This window comes from Salvelinus alpinus, chromosome 24, assembly GCF_045679555.1.
Source record: "Salvelinus alpinus chromosome 24, SLU_Salpinus.1, whole genome shotgun sequence".
NCBI classification, from domain to species: domain Eukaryota; kingdom Metazoa; phylum Chordata; class Actinopteri; order Salmoniformes; family Salmonidae; genus Salvelinus; species Salvelinus alpinus.
Window position 1 is genome coordinate 23316066 of NC_092109.1, and position 18032 is coordinate 23334097.

The window sequence follows — 18032 nt, forward strand, 5'->3', positions numbered from 1 at the left end:
CTAGGCCTACATGGCAACTTCATTCCACAACAAGTGCAATAATGACCATGTTTTAATTTTCCCACACCTTTTTGAACGACAAAAAGACACCATACAAGATAGTATGATAGTCGCAAAACAATTTTGATGACATAAACAGGGATTGTCCTATTGTCCACTTTCAGAATGTTCTTTAATAGCCTTCCGATGTGTCTACTTCCCCTCCATCCCTTGGGCTCATGCCTCATTGCCTCCAGTGGAAAATCTGTGATTGATCCCCTGAAGAATGGCACAACTACCGGTCCTTAACAAGGACCTGTGTCCGTTCAACATACCTTTAATCCTTAAAGACACACATGGCTAAACAGCCAATGCCAAGGGACAAATGGTAATTTCCTCAAACCAGACAGGGCCCTGGGACACCAGAATCTAAAGGTCAGAATGGACTGTGTTCCACAAGACTCACTCATGACAGGAACACTGTTGCATGCAAAAGGCCTGGGATGTATTCGTTACGTCTTGCAATGGAAACCGTTTACCGTTTAAGAACCAACCAAATGGAATGAAATGACGAAGGAGCTACATGAATTTGTCCAATAGAAACTCTTGTTTTCATTACAAAACATTTTCCGTTTGGAATAAAAAGATTGTTGCAAAAGGTTTTGCAACAGACGAAAAATGTTGCTAAAATCTGCGTAATGATTACACCCGATACCACCCAAGTGAAAACCACATTCACATAATCACACACACATTTCCCCCCATGCTTGACCACACAGAGGCATCACAATGTAGACACACAGTCCATTTGAGACCCACACTGTCTTTTTTTATCCAACCCTTGGTTTAAATTAGCAGGAAAATCAGTGAGACCACCTTCAACCCCAAAAGACATGCAAAACAACAGTTAGTGCTGCCCCTTGAAACATCTGAGAGCTGGGACTTGATGTTTTATTTATGGACAATAACTCCCCCTTGTGGTAAATACAATAAACTATAGTAGGTTGGCAAACTTACGTCGAGCTTAATATGACAAACAAGTATCTTTATTTCTAGTGTAGGAACACTTACAAAATATAAAATCATCCTCTAATATTCACAAAAGAAATAAGAACATAAGAGCTTATATACTCCAGCTTGAGTAATACACAACATGGCAAAAATAGACCATTGAAAGTGTGTTGTTTTATACAATAGTATGTGGACACCCCTTCAAATTAGTGGATTCAGCTATTTCACCCACATCCGTTGCTGACAGTTCTATTAAATTGAGCAGACCTCCATGCACTCTCCATAGACAAACATTGGCAGTAGATTGGCCCATACTGAAGAGCTCAGTGACTTTCAATGTGGCACCGTCATAGGATGCACCTTTCCAACAAGCCAGTTTGTCAAATTTCTGCCCTGCTAGAGCTGCCCCGGTCAACTCTAAGTGCTGTTATTTTGAAGTGGAAACTTCTAGGAGCAACAATGGCTCAGCCGCGAAGTTGTAAGCCACACAAGCTCACAGAACGGGATGGCCGAGTGCATAGTGCTGTAAAGTTTAGTGGAGGAGAAATAATGGTATGGGGCGGTTTTTCATGGTTCGGGCTAAGCCCCTTAGTTCCAGTAAAGGGAAATCTTAATGCAACAGCATACGGCATTCTAGACGATTCTGCGCTTCCAACTTTGTGGCAACAGTTTGGGGAAGGCCCATTACTGTTTCAGCATGACAATGCCCCTGTGCACAAAGCGAGGTCCATACAGAAATGGTTTTTCGAGATCGGTGTGGAAGAACTTGACTGGCCAGCAGAGCCGTGTCTTCAAACCCAATTGAACACCTTTGGGATGAATCGGAACGCAGACTACGAGTCAGGCCTAATCGCACAACATCAGTGCCCGACCTCACTAATGCTCGTGGCTGAATGGAAGCAAGTCCCTGCAGCAATGTTCTAACATCTAGTTTCCTTCCCAGAAGAGTGGAGGACCAACACCATATTAAATGCCCATGATTTTGGAATGAGCTGTCCACATACTTTTGGCTTTGTTTATTTCTGAACCTGAGTTTAAAACAAACAAAAATCTGACAGTAACTGAAAAACCTGGCACCTGTTCATAACTTATATGCAAAAACTAACATTGTGCAAAATGTATGGCACCATAGAATCCAAGCAGAAAAACAAACACAAAATCAGGACAAAAATGAGCTAGCTAGTGTATATGTTTGGATAGGGTTAATGTGCTTTCGCATTATCACTCCCTAAACCTGCACAAAGCCCTAGTCTCTCCCCCAACGTGCCAGTCCTATACCCCCTCCCATCATCTTAGGGAAGCCAGAGTGCTCTTCCTGGCAGAGGTGCCACACCATGATGCACTGGTAGTTCCACAGTAGCAGCAGTGCCATGACTGTCAGGGCCACCATGATGAGGATGGCCAGGAGGATGCGCTGGCGAGAGCAGCAACTGGAGGGACTGGTAGTGCTGTCTTCTAACAGTCCTGCATAATGCCTCTCCAGGTCTTCAACCTTGGGTCTGGAGGTTGGAGGATGCCACAGCCATTGTTTGATCCATGAGACAGGGAGGCGATGGACAGGGGCTTCCATTGGACCTCCAGCCCTGATCCATGGCTCGGTCTCGGCCATCCTGACCCTTGTATAGATCTCACTTGAGAACTTTAAGGCAAACTGGACAAAAGACAATGGTAGTGTCATACTACTTCTTATTGATACTGTAGGCCTACTTTTACTAGAATTTGGCATTATGACATCAGTTTGTACTGTCATTTTTTTTAAACCCAGACATCAAAAAGTGTCTGGCTATGCAGTCTCAAGGCTGAATCTGTGGGTGTTGATGTCAACTAGTACAGTAGATTCAGCAGTGAAGTAGTCTTCAGTTAGGCCTTACATACCCATATTCTGTAAATGATTATTCTACACAGTAAGTCATCAAACGGATATGGGCTAAATATTGGCACATGTTTGTTGTTGCAATTTGTTACTGTTTAAATACAAGAGAAGTAGTCTGTACAGGAACGGCACACAACCCTGCGGGTGAATATTGTAAATTGCCGTCTACATATTTTACTGAAAAGTAAAAGCGCTGAGTTCGTCGAGCTTCTTATCTTACAAACTCCAGAACTCAGATGAGGTTCAGCTCCAAACAGGTGCGGACGGTTTTAACACGTATAGGTATATTTCTCTATAAAATAGTTCCATATACCTACCTTCAAAAACGATTCACGACCCCTATCACCTCTGAAGAAACAACAACAGTAAAAAAAAAAAAAAAAAATACGTAAGCCACACCCAATTGGAAATCTTCTACCTGATGAGCAGGCGCGAGAACGTCCTGCTGTCCTAGCCCCCACCTCCGGGGTCGTCACTAGTTACCACATTCACAAAATTATAAACCCCGCCTATTTCTACAATTTCTTCTTAAAAACTGATTTTAAACCTAACCTCAACCACACTGCCAACCTTATGCCTAACCCTAACCTTAAATGAAGACCATGAAGCAAATGTATGTTTTCATGAATTTTTACAATATAGTCAATATTGAAGTAGAATGACACAGCTTTGTGGCTATGGTAACTAGTGGAAACCCAGTGTTGCCAACTTAGCGACTTTGTCGCTATATTTAGCGAGTATTCAGACCCCTCTAGCGACACATTTTCAAAAAAGCGACTAGCGACAAATCTAGCGACTTTTTCTGGTCTTATTGGAGACTTTTGGAGACGTGAAGGCACGTATCGTTCTTACTCTACTCAACGAGCAGCGGGTGCTGCCACCCAGGTCCCAAAGCACTCACAGGCGGCCCAGTCCACGCACAGCAGTCCCTCTCAGCTACAGTCAGAGCAGGAGAAGTTCACTCTTCCGCGTCCAGATTGCAAATGAATCGCGCATGCGGGAAGCCGCCGCTGGCTGGTCGCGCCCTGGTTTACATTTAAAACATTTTTTTTTACCTGAACTAGGGCCAGACTAGCTACCATAATTTTCTCACATTGCCATTGCCTTTTTTTTCTTCTATTGTCTCTTTTTGGTCCATTTAGATTGTTAATGTAGATTGTATACAAAAAAATGTTATGGTTAAAAATGTTCATGTTTTACTGTAGGCTCCCAAGTGGATGATAAGGTTAAAAAACCAAACCAAATTAAGAAAAAAAAAAATATATATATATATATATAAAACTAACTAGCTCCGTCAGAGTGTCTCTTTTGGGTCATAGAGGAGGTGGGTTTTAATTGTGACATAAAAAAAAACAAGAATCGACAGAAGAAAGTTCATTTGTAGTTCTAAACATATTTAGGGTGTTTTTCACTCACTTTTTGTCCCTCCCACGACGTTATTCCTCTCTCCTACAGCGTCCATCACAGCCGATTATGCAAATTAGGTTATGACAACATTTAGCGACTTCTAGTGACTTTTAGGACAGCCAATAGCTACTTTCCTTACTAAGGAGCTGGCAACACTGAACCCACCTCCAGCCACTGAAAACGAACGAGCTTGATTTAGCTTGCCCGTGTGCGGTTTGGATGGGGTTCACGCAACATTAAAATACCTTAATATAAGGGGCCCAACTTTGGTTTTAGAAGTGGGGGGGACATAAATTTGCGAGGGGTCTGGCAAATTTCCTGCATTTCTACACAATCCAATATAACCCATGGCCCTTCTAGCCCTCTCTATTTAGAACAACTAAAATTAAGAAAGAATGCACTCAGTCATCAAGCTAGGTAAGAGATCATTGTTAAATATGTTTTTAAGTGATTGATAAGACTGAACTAGATAAAACGTCATTCAATAATCATTATTGTGTTGCAGCTTTAACCAATAGCCTAACAAATCAAACACATTTCTTAAGACATCCTCTATATAAAATTTCTGCCAGACCACCCAGCTAGCCTAAGCCACCTGCACACCCAACCCCCACCAGTCTAGTCAATACCTAAACTCTCTCCCAAAACACATTTTCCCCACATTTTTTTTTCTCTATTCCCAAGGGAAATGTTTAGAAACAAAAGTTTAAAAAACAACAATAAAAAAACACATACAACTACACATGTAAATGAACACAGAGAAACAGCACATCCTCCATGCTGGGAAGGCTTTCTACCAGATGTTGGATCATTGCTGCGGGGACTTGCTTCCATTCAGCCACAAGAGCATTAGTGAGGTTGGGCACTGATGTTGGGCAATTAGGCCTGGCTCAAAGTCGGCATTCCAATTCATCCCAAAGGTGTTTGATGGGGTTGAGCTCAGAGCTCTGTGCAGGCCAGTCAAGTTCTTCCACACCGATCTCAACAAACCATTTCTTTATGAACCTTGCTTTGTGCATGGGGGCATTGTCATGCTGAAACAGGAAAGGGCCTTCCCCAAACTGTTGCCACAAAGTTGGAAGCACAGAATCATCTAGAATGTCATTGTATGCTGTAGTGTTAAGATTTCCTTTCACTAGAACTAAAGGGCCTAGCCCGAACCATGAAAAACAATCCCAGACCATTATTCCTCCTCCACCAAACTTTATAGCTGGCACTATGCATTTTGGCAGGTAGCGTTCTCCTGGCATCCGCCAAACCCAGATTTGTCCATCGGACTGTCAGATGGTGAAGCGCGATTCATCACTCCAGATAACGTTTCCACTGCTCCAGAGTCCAATGACGGCGAGCTTTACACCACTCCAGGCGGAGCGTGGCATTGCGCATGGTGATCTTAGGCTTGTGTGGTGCTGCTCGGCCATGGAAACCCATTTCATGAAGCTCCCGACGAACAGTTCGTGTCTTGATGTTGCTTCCAGAGGCAGTTTCTGAGTACAGATCCCTTGACTTTTTCCACATTTTGTTACGTTACAGCCTTATTTTAAAATGTATTAAATTGTCCCCCCCCCCATCAATCTACACACAATACCCAATAATGACAAAGTAAAAAAACGTTTTTAGAAATGGTTTAGAAATATCACATTTACATAAGTATTCAGACCCTTTACTGAGTACTTTGTTGAAGCACCTTTGGCAGTGATTACAGCCTCAAGTCTTCTTGGGTATAACACTAAATGCTTGGCACACCTGTATTTGGGGAGTTTCTCCCATTCTTCTCTGGAGATCCTCTCAGGCTCTGTCAGGTTGGATGGGGATTGTCGCTGCACAGCTATTTTCTGGCCTCTCCAGAGATGTTGGATTGGGTTCAAGTCCGGGCTCTGGCTGGGCCACTCAAGGACATTCAGAGACTTGTCCCGAAGCCATTCCTGCGTTCTCTTGGCTGTGTGCTTAGGGTCGATGTTCTGTTGGAAGGTGAACCTTCGCCCTAGTCTGAGGTCCAGGAGCGCTCTAGAGCAGGTTTTCATCAAGGATCTCTCTGTTCTTTACTCTTTTCATCTTTCCCTCGATCCTGACTAGTCTCCCAGTCCTTGCCGCTGAAAAACATCCCCACAGTATGATATTGACACCACCATGCTTCACCATAGGGATGGTGTCAGGTTTCCTCCAGATGTGACACGTGGCATTCAGGTCAAATAGTTCAATTTTGGTTTCATCAGACCAGAAAATCTTGTTTCTCATGGGTTGAGAGTCCTTTAGGTGCCTTTTGGCAAACTCCAAGCGGGCTGTCATGTGCCTTTTACTGAGGAGTAGCTTCCGTCTGGCCTGATTGGTGGAGTGATGCAGAGATGGTTGTCGATCTGGAAGGTTCTCCCATCTCCACAGAGGAACTCTGGAGCTCCGTCAGAGTGACCATCGGGTTCTTGGTCACCTCCCTGACCAAGGCCCTTCTCCCCCAATTGCTCAGTTTGGCCGGGCAGCCAGCTTTATTAAAAGTCTTGGTGGTTCCAAACTTCTTCCATTTAGGAATGATGGAGGCCACTGTGTTGTTGGGGACCTTCAATGCTGCAGAAATATTTTGGTACCCTTCCCCAGATCTGTGCCTCGACACAATCCTGTTGTACGCACAATTCCTTCGACCTCATGGTTTGGTTTTTGCGTTGTCAACTGTGGGAACTTATATAGACAGGTGTGTGCCTTTCCAAATCATATTGAATCAATTGAATTTAGCACAGGTGGACTCCAATCAAGTTGTAGAAACATCTCAAGGATGATCAGTGGAAAAAGGATGTACCTGAGCTCAATTTCGAGTCTCATAGCATAGGGTCTGAAAACGTATGTAAATAAGGTATTTCTGCTTTGCATTTTTAATACATTTGCAAAACAATCTAAAAACCTGTTTTCGGTAAGTCATTACGGGGTGTTGTGTGTAGATTGATGAGGGGAAAAAAAGTATTATATAAATCTTAGAACAAGGCTGTAATGTAACATAATGTGGAAAAAGTCAAGGGATCTGAATACTTTCCGAACGCCCTGTGTGTCTGAGATTTATATGAACAGGACTGGGCATTCAAACATATCTGTATCCATTCATCATCAATAGCTTCTACCAGGTGTTCCTCACATGTTTGTTTTACATGATTTGTGTCATCGGGAAAAGCCTCTATCAACCCTTGTTACAGTTTGAAATCAACTTTGGAGGTTTTTCAGACTGCTATACAATAGTTTAAATCTTTGAACCATCTGGGTTGTCCAGTGTTGCTGCACAAAGATAATAAAGTGTTGTATCTGCAAAAATTCACCTCTGCTCCATCACAGATTGGACTTCCCTGGCTGCTTAAACCTGCTGAGACCCGTCACCATCTGATCCTCCTAAGATGAGGCATGACAAAGATTTACTTGGTGAACATTTATACATTATATTTTCCAAGAATATAATCAATGGTTCAGTAATTAAAATGACCATTATTCCCAGATCCCAGACTGTAATATGCTGTCCTGTAGCTACTGTAGGTCCAACCATCAACTCAAGATGGAACTTTGTATCATTCACTGATATTGTTATTGTTAGTATACTGCAAAAGTCACCTGAGCTCTGTAGACTGGCTGTCTGACCCTTACTGGGACACATGTCACCATCTGATCCTATTAAGACATGATGATCATAGTATTGTGTACTGACGGTGAAGCCTGTAGAGCTGTTTATTACTGTGTTAGTGTTAAAAGTAGGCAATTAGCTAGGGAAACTGACAAATCAATAACATTACATTGCTATCCTGACTCTAATAAAAACTCACATTGCACAAAAGAAAGGTCAGAATTATAGGTCTTCAATCGTTTGGTTTCATCGTTTGATTCAGGTCTTTTGTGAATGAGGCAAAAATAATCCCTACCTAGTTTTGGCCAGCTCTCTCTAACGGTACATCAACTGGTGAAAGCTAGCAAAGTTCATTCATTTAAACTCAGTTTTTCACAATTCCTGATATTTAATCCTCGTAAAAAATCCCGGTCTTAGGTCAGTTAGGATCACCACTTTATTTTAAGAATGTGAAATGTCAGAATAATAGTAGAGAGAATGATGTATTTCAGCTTTTATTTCTTTCATCACATTCCCAGTGGGTCAGAAGTTTACATGCACTCAATTAGTATTTGGTAGCATTGCCTTTAAATTGTTTGACTTGGGTCAAACGTTTCAGGTAGCCTTTCACAAGCTTCCCACAATAAGTTGGGTGAATTTTGGCCCATTCCTCCTGACAGAGCTGGTGTAACTGAGTCAGGTTGTAGGCCTCCTTGCTCGCACATGCTTTTTCAGTTCTGCCCATGCTTAGTGTCATTTATAAAAATGCTGGGGAGGCCATTATTTCAGCTACCATGGCTGTGCCCCCGTGGGAGGACAATGCCCCCATCCACAGGGTACAAGTGGTCACTGAATGGTTTGATGAGCATGAAAACTATGTAAACCACATGCCATGGCCTTCTCAGTCACCACATCTCAACCCAATTGAACGCTTATGGGAGATTCTGGAGCGGTGCCACCAGCATAAACAAAACACCAAATGATGGAATTTCACATGGACGAATGGTGTCACATCCAATAGTTCCAGACACTTGTAGTTCCAATAGTTCCAGACACTTGTAGAATCTATGCCAAGGTTCATTGAAGCTGTTCTGGCTCGTGGTGGCCCAACGCCCTATTAAGACACTTCATGTTGGTGTTTCCTTTATTTTGGCATTTACTGGTACATATGCCTTGTTGCCGGCTATATTGTGGTAAGATTATTTTCCATCGCCACCAGCCAGAATGATGCACAACTCAGGGAGTCCAACCAATACAGACTTCAGATGATGTGTCCCAAGCTAGATTGCAATGTGTGTAGGCTACGCTGTATATGTGCATAAATTAACGCATCTCTAATTACATTTGGCAATAGGTACATTTTATTTACAAGTGCATCTATACAAACAATATTATTTGATTGAAAATCATTTTCTAGATCATCTTTATAATTGAGGAGATAAAACTTAAAAATGGGTACAGTGCATGTGTGTGTGTGTTTGTCATTGAGGGTGATTGTGTGTGTGTGTGTGTGTGAAAATGACATTCTCTTCAGCAGTATTACGACAAGTGCAATATTCTATTTACATTGCATTCATAGTATGCGTTTCAGAAAACGAAACAAAATCTGCATGGTCAATAATCAATAGGCATTCAAGAACCAAAAAACAATACTGCTAAACACACATAAGCATGCATAGGCCAGAATGAGAACATGACCAGAAGTAACTTTTTAAATGATCAAATTTCACATTCAGAAACTAAATGCTGTTTTAGTGCTTTAAATAGACAAATATGTGTTTTTTCTCCAGATGAAGTACTACAATCTACATGTTTCATAAAAAACTTGGCCACCAAACAAATAAAAAAATGTGTGTTTGTATGAGATACTCATATTATAACAATTAGACCATAATCTCTGTTGTGAGCCTTTTTCTACTACTATTCATATACATTTGTATGTACTTGCCTGCTGAATGCATAATAATATCTCAATCAGCCTTGTTGATGGGAACAGTATGGGGAAGCCCTCAGGTTAAAGGGATACTTCGGAATTTCGGCAATGAGGCCCTTTATCTACTTCCCCAGTCAGATGAACTCGTGGATAAAATGTGTATTTCTCTGCGTGCAGTTTGAAGGAAGTTGCTAACTACCGGTAGCGTAATTGCTAACTAGTGTTAGTGCAATGACTGGAAGTCTATGGGTATCTGCTAGCACACTAGAAGATACCCATAGACTTCCAGTCACAGCGCTAACGTTTATTAGCATTGACTTGCGAAACTGTCTAACTTGCTTCATACTAGAGACATAAAAATGGTATCCATGAGTTGGCAAAGTAGATAACTCTGGTGAAGTATATAAAGGGCCTCATTACCAAAATCCCGAAGTATCCCTTTAAAGTGCTCTGCAGTGCCATGCCAGAACTGTACAATAGTCTTTCTTTCAACATGCCACAGTTGTTTCTCAACTCCAGAGCCTGGGAAACGGCCCGTTTTCGCAACTAACCAAGATATGTACACAACCTCACAGCACAAAGACTGCAAGTTAAGCTGAATTATCAATTCACTTGGGTTCCTTCCATGTAAGACATATCAAAGTGCAAATGGAAGATAGACTGTTGTGCACAGGCAGGTTTTTGCATGAAATACTAAGTGCTGGTTGGGTGAAAAACCTGGCCCTTTGATGCAACCCCTTGAAACTGGAGATGAGAAAGACTAATGAAAGCAAGGGAGAGGGTGTTCCCAAAAATATGGCCGATAACTAAGGTCATGTTCCCCTTCCCAGACATTGCTTGCATCAACCAATGGTTGCGTGCCATGTCATCGACTGTGGAGTCTGGTACCAGATTGCTATTACATATGATGTGGTAAGCTAATATGTAAAATACCTATCCAGGCTGTGTAAGATCTCACATGTGTCAGCAACATCTGAGCAGGGCAATACGACCAATGGGTGGGCATTTTAGATTTTGCCCTAGCATTACATACCTGATTCTACTAGTCAACTAATTATCAAACCTTTGATTAGTAGAATCAGGTGTGTAGTGCTAGGGCAAAAACAAAAATGTGCACCCATTTGGGTCCCAATGACCAGGATTAAGAAACATTGATAGTGTACTTTCAGAGAGTGATAACAAATAACACATTTCCTATAGTTTCGACTAGATTAGTGACTGAAAATCCCCTTCAAATAAGAATATAACGTATTGCCACTTTCTCAATACCAAAGGTGTAAGGACCTCATTGGACCAAATACAGGTAAATGTGAACATTACGTCACAGGCAGAACGTTTTCAAGGGGTGCTAAAGGATAATACTGTCTGGACAGTTATTAAATTAATTATTTAGGGGCAAAGAATAAAATCTAAACAAAGATCATAATTTTTGTATCTCAGAAAACTGTGCGTGATTAGAATAGCAGTATCAGTATTAACACCATGGGGACAAATAATTAAATAAATAAATACTCATTTGCATCTACCCATTGGGCAAAAACTGGTTAGATCAACGTTATTTCCATGTCATTTCAATGCCAAAAATCTATGCGATGACGTTGAATCAATGTGGAAAACTGATTGGATTTGTAAAAAGTCATCAACGTAAGGGCACTGTCTTTTTTTCACCCAAATGTTTATCTATATCCAATGACATGGTGAAATGTTTTGTAGATTTTACGTTAAATTTACGTTAGTTGAAAACTCAACAAAATGTAAGTTCAAACTAGACGTTGAACGTTGACGTTGATGTCTGTGCCCAGTGGGTATGCATTTACAATACATGCATGCTTCCATCTCTAGTATTGTTGCTTCAAAATATTATATTGGCACAGAAGTTTATGTTCTCACTATTAAAACATGTCCAACTTATCAAAGACATATCTAACATTTTATTTAAATATGTGGAGTTAAAAGACAGGTATTTCTTAAACGTTGATATCCAGCAGTGTACCTTTTTATACTGTGAAATAATAATGTGTGTTACAGTCACTCCTTGTAAGTTAAATGATATGTACAGTACTTAAGTCAACTTGTTTTTCTACTTGAGTCATATAACTGAACAGGACTTTTTAAACAGCAACATTGATAATGTAGATATATTAAATAGTAGTTATATCCAACATCACAATGTCTGCACTGTAGTAAGTAAAATTAGGCAAAGATAGGACTGTTTTAAGCATAAATTGTGCATGACTAGAGAAAACAGAAAAAACAGTATGTGTAAGTAAGCTCAGAACCCTAGAGCTGACTAATGCCAGGCTAGATCCAGCTGTAACAAGTGCCATGATCAGATCAGTCCTTCCTCCAATGTAGGGTTATCTCCATGGCTCCACTGTAAAGCCAATAGAACAAAAAGCTTCAGCAGTGATGGATCCAACAATGCAGCGAGCTGGGGGAAGCCTCTCTTTGTCCACCCACCATCTCTCTCTCTCTCCAAGGAGTGAATGTTTCTCTCTCCTTCTGTCCCTCTCACACCACCGTGCTGACAGACGGGTCGGACAAGTTGAGCTGGCCCGTGATGTCGGTGGGTGGGTACTGCTGCAGAGATGGAGAGAACATGAGAAAAACTGAGCCACGGTCAGTCCCCTACAAAAGCCCTAAACAGAACTCTGATATAGAAGAGAACATCTCTGCTCCATTTCAGTCGAAATCGTCGAAGCAGAGGTGTTTTATAACCCCCCAAAGGCAGTGTAGTTAGGAAAGGTGGAAACATTTTGGTTTCATTGTGGGTTTCTCAGATTAGTACAATACAACCATGGGAATACATGTGTTGGTTGCTCTGTCTGAGGAGGGTTATCATATTACTACAGTGGTGTGGAGGTAAGGCCCAGAGCGTAGAACACAGTTGAATCAGCCAAAAAATAAGACCACTCATTTGTATGCAGACATTGTTTTATTTTCCACAGCTAAGCTGAGAGAAAAATATGAATTATGATTGAGCCTCTCGGCTGGTTCAAAGTGCTGTGCAGTTGGACTCTTACTTCCAGGCCATATTTCACTGTGCTCCTCCAGAGGAGCAGAGTTGTTGATTTTAATGGGTATCTACAGTGCTGGGTAGCAACATACCCAGCTCCATGCAGGGGCTCAGTTACTATGGCAACTGTGACTTTGGGATTGCGTAATTTAGTGCCATTGATTGTGTAATCTGCCTTGGGCTTAATGTCAGGGAACATACTTGACAATGGTAAGGATGGTTCCTTTAGCAATTGACGCAGTAGCAATATCACTAACCACTGCAATTGCTGTGGATTGTTCCTTATACATTGCAAATATGGACATGAACTGATCTTGCAAAATATAGGGAGTGTTTTTGTACCATACCACTGTGCTGAATCATGCTGTCTACAAGACATACTGTTTTCATCAGCGTTGTTTACAACATGTCAAATCGAAATCCAACTTACTTTGCCATTGATTCCGATTTACAGTGTAAAAGTTGGAAAAACCTGATTAACATCATCTTTTCACACTGTGAAAAGACTTAAAGAAAATGGCTTGATGAACAGGGTCACTTCAGTACAAGCCAATCATAATCCACCGTGTACCTCCATCCATTCTATCTTCACAAAAATAATTTTTTAAATTCCTGATGAAATCTATTTTGTGTGTCAATTTCGCAAATCCGCAAATTATTATTATTATTTTAGATGTTGATGATTGTCTCATTTTAAGCTGTATTGATGTTTTTCTTCAAGCATTGACCCATATTGCGTTTTATAAGTTATGATGCAACTACCATGCTAAGTCAAGGGTCAACATCATCATAGGGTATTACAGATATAAAAAAAACACAGATGTTTGACTAATAATTACAAAAGACTTAACACTTAGATCTAAACATTGCATCATCACAGGGCTACAACCTCTGTTTAGACGTCCACGTGGGCCTACTTCAGGGGCCTGCTGTTAGTGGTATCACTTAGAGCACCCCCTTACTAGCCGAAGGTGGACCAGCAAAAGAGAGACCCTTCAATATGTCAATACTTACAGTATGGCCACTACCACAATGACTTCTGTATTACTACAATTACTAGTACTAAAATAATATATCTTACTGATACTACTACATCTACCTCAACTACTAGTATTACTGCTAGTACTACTACTGACAACAATAACAGTAATTCACATGCTTGTAGAGGGAGAGAGGAGCAGTGTGGCATGTGGGTGAGGGACACTGACACTCAAAAGTCCATTGATAACCATTAATATAAAAGAAGAACACTTATATAAAATCAAAATAATGGTCAAAGATTGAGGATGGTACATATTTGGTTATAATCTTGTTGTAACTTGTGTGGTTTCTCTTTTTCACCATAGATTTGTGTAAGAGCACGATAACTCCCAAACCACCATCCCAAACCTCCCACAACAGCAACAGTCATTCCATCTTCTCCACTCCAATAGTTGACCAATTCTATAGAAACACCTCCAGGTGATAGTAGGTGGCGGATGGCAGATTTGTAGTTTTGATTTGGATCAAAGGAATAACATCACTCTAAATGTCAGAGACAATAGATATAAGATCAAGAAAAAAAGAGAAAATCAAACAAAGACAGACCAACAGAGACCTTTTTTCCATGTTCGATATGGCCAATACGTAATTAAGAAAAACCAGAAAGCTTTGATATCTACTGTGAAACTCTCAGCTAAATCCGGATTGAGCATAGCTGGTTAACTCAGATTTTGGTCATCAGCCAGCTATGTTAGGGTGAACAGCAGGACAGAGAACATTGCTGTTCACTGGATTGTCAGACCACTGTGGAGGAGCCTCCCCACCAGCAAAGAGCAGGCCCTTCCAACTGGACTGTGGAGAAAATGAGAGAGCATCACACTCTTATTGTGCTGCAGCAAGGCTCCAATAGAAAGAGAGGTGAATAAGGCTTGAGTTCTTTTTATAGTGGGTCTAAGCTGCGGACACAATAGAAGCGTGATGTTTCAAAGAATCTTAAGCCAAGAAAGACGGCAAACAGAGGAAGACACAATAGAACCACCTGCGTTAACAACCTAGAAATAGACCCTAAAAGGCATGCAAAATTGACACAGAAAATCCTTTTGTCAGACAATATGATTGCAAACATCACAAAGTAAACATGACAAATCAAAAGTAGACAGTAGATCTAATAATATAACTCCATGAAGAAAATCCTGAAATAGATGGTCTGTTGGTAAAAAAAAATATGTTAGTTTGTTTTCAGAACGGTTGACTGACTTTGGCAAATGGCATAACGTTGGCACATGCTTTGAAATCAAAACCAACAAACAAACAAAACGGAAGTGCAGGATTTAAGTGTATAAAAGATGGATTGAACAGGATCAGGCAATCAAAGAAACAGGAGACTAACACAAATACACACACATACACACACTACAAAGTCGCCAAGAGACAAATTGGTCAAAACCACATCCAGATCATTGGCAGGGAGGAAGAGCAGCCCAAACAAGCAAGACAGACTGCTGCATTGCCCTCTCTTCCAGTACTACACCCACTAATCCCATGAAGCCAGCCCAGCCTGGACCTGCATTTGCTCTCCCCACTGCCAGCACACCAGCTCCAGTCCCTGCCCTGCTCTGCCCTGCACTGCTGCCTAGCATCCTGTAGGGGGCATCGGCTTACAAATGGCATCTGGTTGGATGGCTGATCGATGGTGGACTGACAGACACGTGGCCATGGCTGCTGAGCCATGTAGGATGGGTGAGAGAAATGGGTCTCTCTCACAATTAAGAGATGGGAATGGCGGTAGAAAAGACAGAGGAAAAAGAGGGAGATTGAGAGAGAAGAGGAGACAGAGGTAGAGAAAAAGAGAGAGAAGAGTAGGAAGAGTAAGGGAAGATGTTGTTCCCTTCTTCATCTCCTTACCGTGTCTTTGGATGACCTACGTCTCTTGATGCTGGAGGCCAGGGAGGTACTGATGGACCTAAAAGAGGCTTTCTTTTTGGGGTCGGGGGGCTCTGCTCTACCACTTTTCCTATCCTAAAATAAATATATGTAGAACAATTATTCATATTCTTGGGGTGGAGTGATACCTTGGTCTCAGTCTCACCCATTCACCCACTCACCCTCTCTCCACACCCTCCCTCCCTCTTCCATTTCACTGTCTTAAGTGGTATGAGAGTGAGTTTCCTGACACAAAGTTGTCTCCATTGGATATTGGAGGCAACAGGAGTTTTGCACCTCTTTTAGTGGTGGGACTGTCTGGGACTGTAGTCTGGCCCATCCCATAAGAATGTTTTTACACTAGCAGCCATTTCATCATAGTGGGACTGGACATGATGGAAAATTCCTAGCCAAGCATTGACACATCCAAACACCCCCATGCCCCTAGAAATGCATTGGAATAGTTTGAGGAGCATGTGTAGGTTATACCTGTGATATGCTGCTTTAATCATCTACCACATCCTACTCACACACTCACTCCTACCCACACACACACCCACACATCAAATAATCACTTCCACCCTACCTTCACCCCAAGACACACAACCTTTCAGGGAGAAAATAAACATTAGCCGGGACTGAGGAACAACTAAATGGGCAGTATACTATGACTATGAAATGTTACAGTCAACAGAATCAACTGTATTCATTGGAGGTTCAAACATCTTCCCAAACCCATGTTTAACCATATCCTTACAACATGTTCACACATCAACTGTGTTTCTTCCCTCCCTCATGCCATCAAAGTGCCCCACAGCTACTCTCAGTCCTATATAGCTACGTGGCAGTGTTCATGTGCAAAAGCTCATATTAAGGTATTCTTACATCCTGAGTCTCTAGAGAGGAAGAGGGCTGCATGGGGGGAGGAGGGGGGGAGAAAAGAAAAATAAATAAACATCCATCTTCTTGCTATTAGATAGTTATTACTTTAAGATCCAGAAGCAAAGCCAAGGGAACCAAACGAGCCAGTAGAAAAGCTAGCAAAGGAAACAACCACATCGCAAGCCAAGCAGTCATAAAAAGGTGCTCTATAAGGCAGGGGAGCCACTAAAATGCATACCAACATAAGATAAACAACAACAGATAATAGTATATAATTTAAGCTCCTTGAGTCATTATACCTGTGGCTGGGTATAATGGAAATTCCCTAGGGAGTGAAATAGATGGTGTTGGGGTGGTAGTATATGGAATAATATATGTACTATATACAGTATACTACTAACTAGAGTTAGAGCAGGGATTGGGGGTGGAATTGAGAAATATGAGAGATTTTGGCGAGCTGGTTAGGTAGGGGGTGTGGGAAGGTTTTGGTGATAGGCGGCATGAGAGGTTTTGGCCAAGTTGTTGTGAGGTCTGGATGGGGATGGTTAGCTAGGTGAAATGGTAAGAGATGTAGAGAGTAGGAGTTAGGGAGGTCCTAGGCCTAGATAAATGGTAAGAGATGTAGAGAGTAGGACTTAGGGAGGCCCTAGGCCTAGATAAATGGTAAGAGATGTAGAGAGTAGGAGTTAGGGAGGTCCTAGGCCTAGATAAATGGTAAGAGATGTAGAGAGTAGGAGTTAGGGAGGTCCTAGGCCTAGATAAATGGTAAGAGATGTAGAGAGTAGAAGTTAGGGAGGTCCTAGGCCTAGATAAATGGTAAGAGATGTAGAGTAAGGTGAATTAGTCATAGGGAATGGGGAGGCCCTATGAGTGGATGGGTAAGAGATTTAGAGAGTAAGGTAAGTTAGGAGTTGAGAAGGCACTTGGGGGGCAGTGTGGTGTGAATTTCATCTGAGAACATGCAGAAAGGGGTATGGAAGGATGGGAAGAGTTTGGCAGGGACGGTAAGGGAAGGGGTAGAGAAGGAGACACAAAACATAAAGCATGACAGTCAACCCAGGCCAGCACTGGACCCACAGAACATCCCCTGTCATCAGATCACATGACTGGGCCTCTGTTTGAGCCACCCATCACCACCCAAACCATCCCCATTCTCTTAATGCCACAGCATTAAGAGGTGATGTTCTATTGGGTGGTGAGGAAGATGGGTGGAGCTGATTGGCTGAGGAATGATGGACAAGTCACGGGTGAGAAAAAGTAAATAAAATGGATTTCCTGTTGGAAGATGACATCTAGACATTAGTCAATGGTCAAAGTCACCTCATGTTAAAACTCCATCAATGAGGTAAAGATGAGGCATAGAGACATTTAGATTGAAAAAAGAATGCTCATTGCCCAAGCAACTCAAAGCATTGTTTTTTTCTATTCTTTTGTATTTTTCCGCTTCTCGTCA

General features: G+C 41.7%; 1 protein-coding gene and 1 long non-coding RNA gene across 16 annotated transcripts in view; both read right to left on the reverse strand.

Moving 5' to 3' along the window:
• Nucleotides 1–1003: 1003 nt before the first annotated feature.
• Nucleotides 1004–3831, reverse strand: LOC139552351 (uncharacterized). The gene is made up of 2 exons (XR_011670420.1): nucleotides 3716–3831; nucleotides 1004–2641 (listed from the first exon to the last, which is right to left on the reverse strand). It is a non-coding gene; the product is annotated as an uncharacterized lncRNA (long non-coding RNA).
• A 5351-nt stretch (nucleotides 3832–9182) lies between these two features.
• Nucleotides 9183–18032, reverse strand: part of LOC139552352 (glutamate receptor ionotropic, NMDA 1) — a 30289-nt gene continuing 21439 nt past the window's right edge. For 6 of the 15 annotated variants that reach the window (XM_071363993.1, XM_071363998.1, XM_071363996.1 and 3 more), the window contains 3 exons: nucleotides 16583–16609; nucleotides 15680–15793; nucleotides 9183–12357 (listed from right to left, as the gene is read on the reverse strand). In XM_071363993.1, coding sequence (XP_071220094.1) covers nucleotides 12289–12357; nucleotides 15680–15793; nucleotides 16583–16609 — 210 coding nt within the window. In that variant the 3' untranslated portion in view covers nucleotides 9183–12288. The remainder of the gene's footprint in view (nucleotides 12358–15679; nucleotides 15794–16582; nucleotides 16610–18032) is intronic. The other 9 variants (XM_071364004.1, XM_071364002.1, XM_071364007.1 and 6 more) reach the window with 3 other exon arrangements.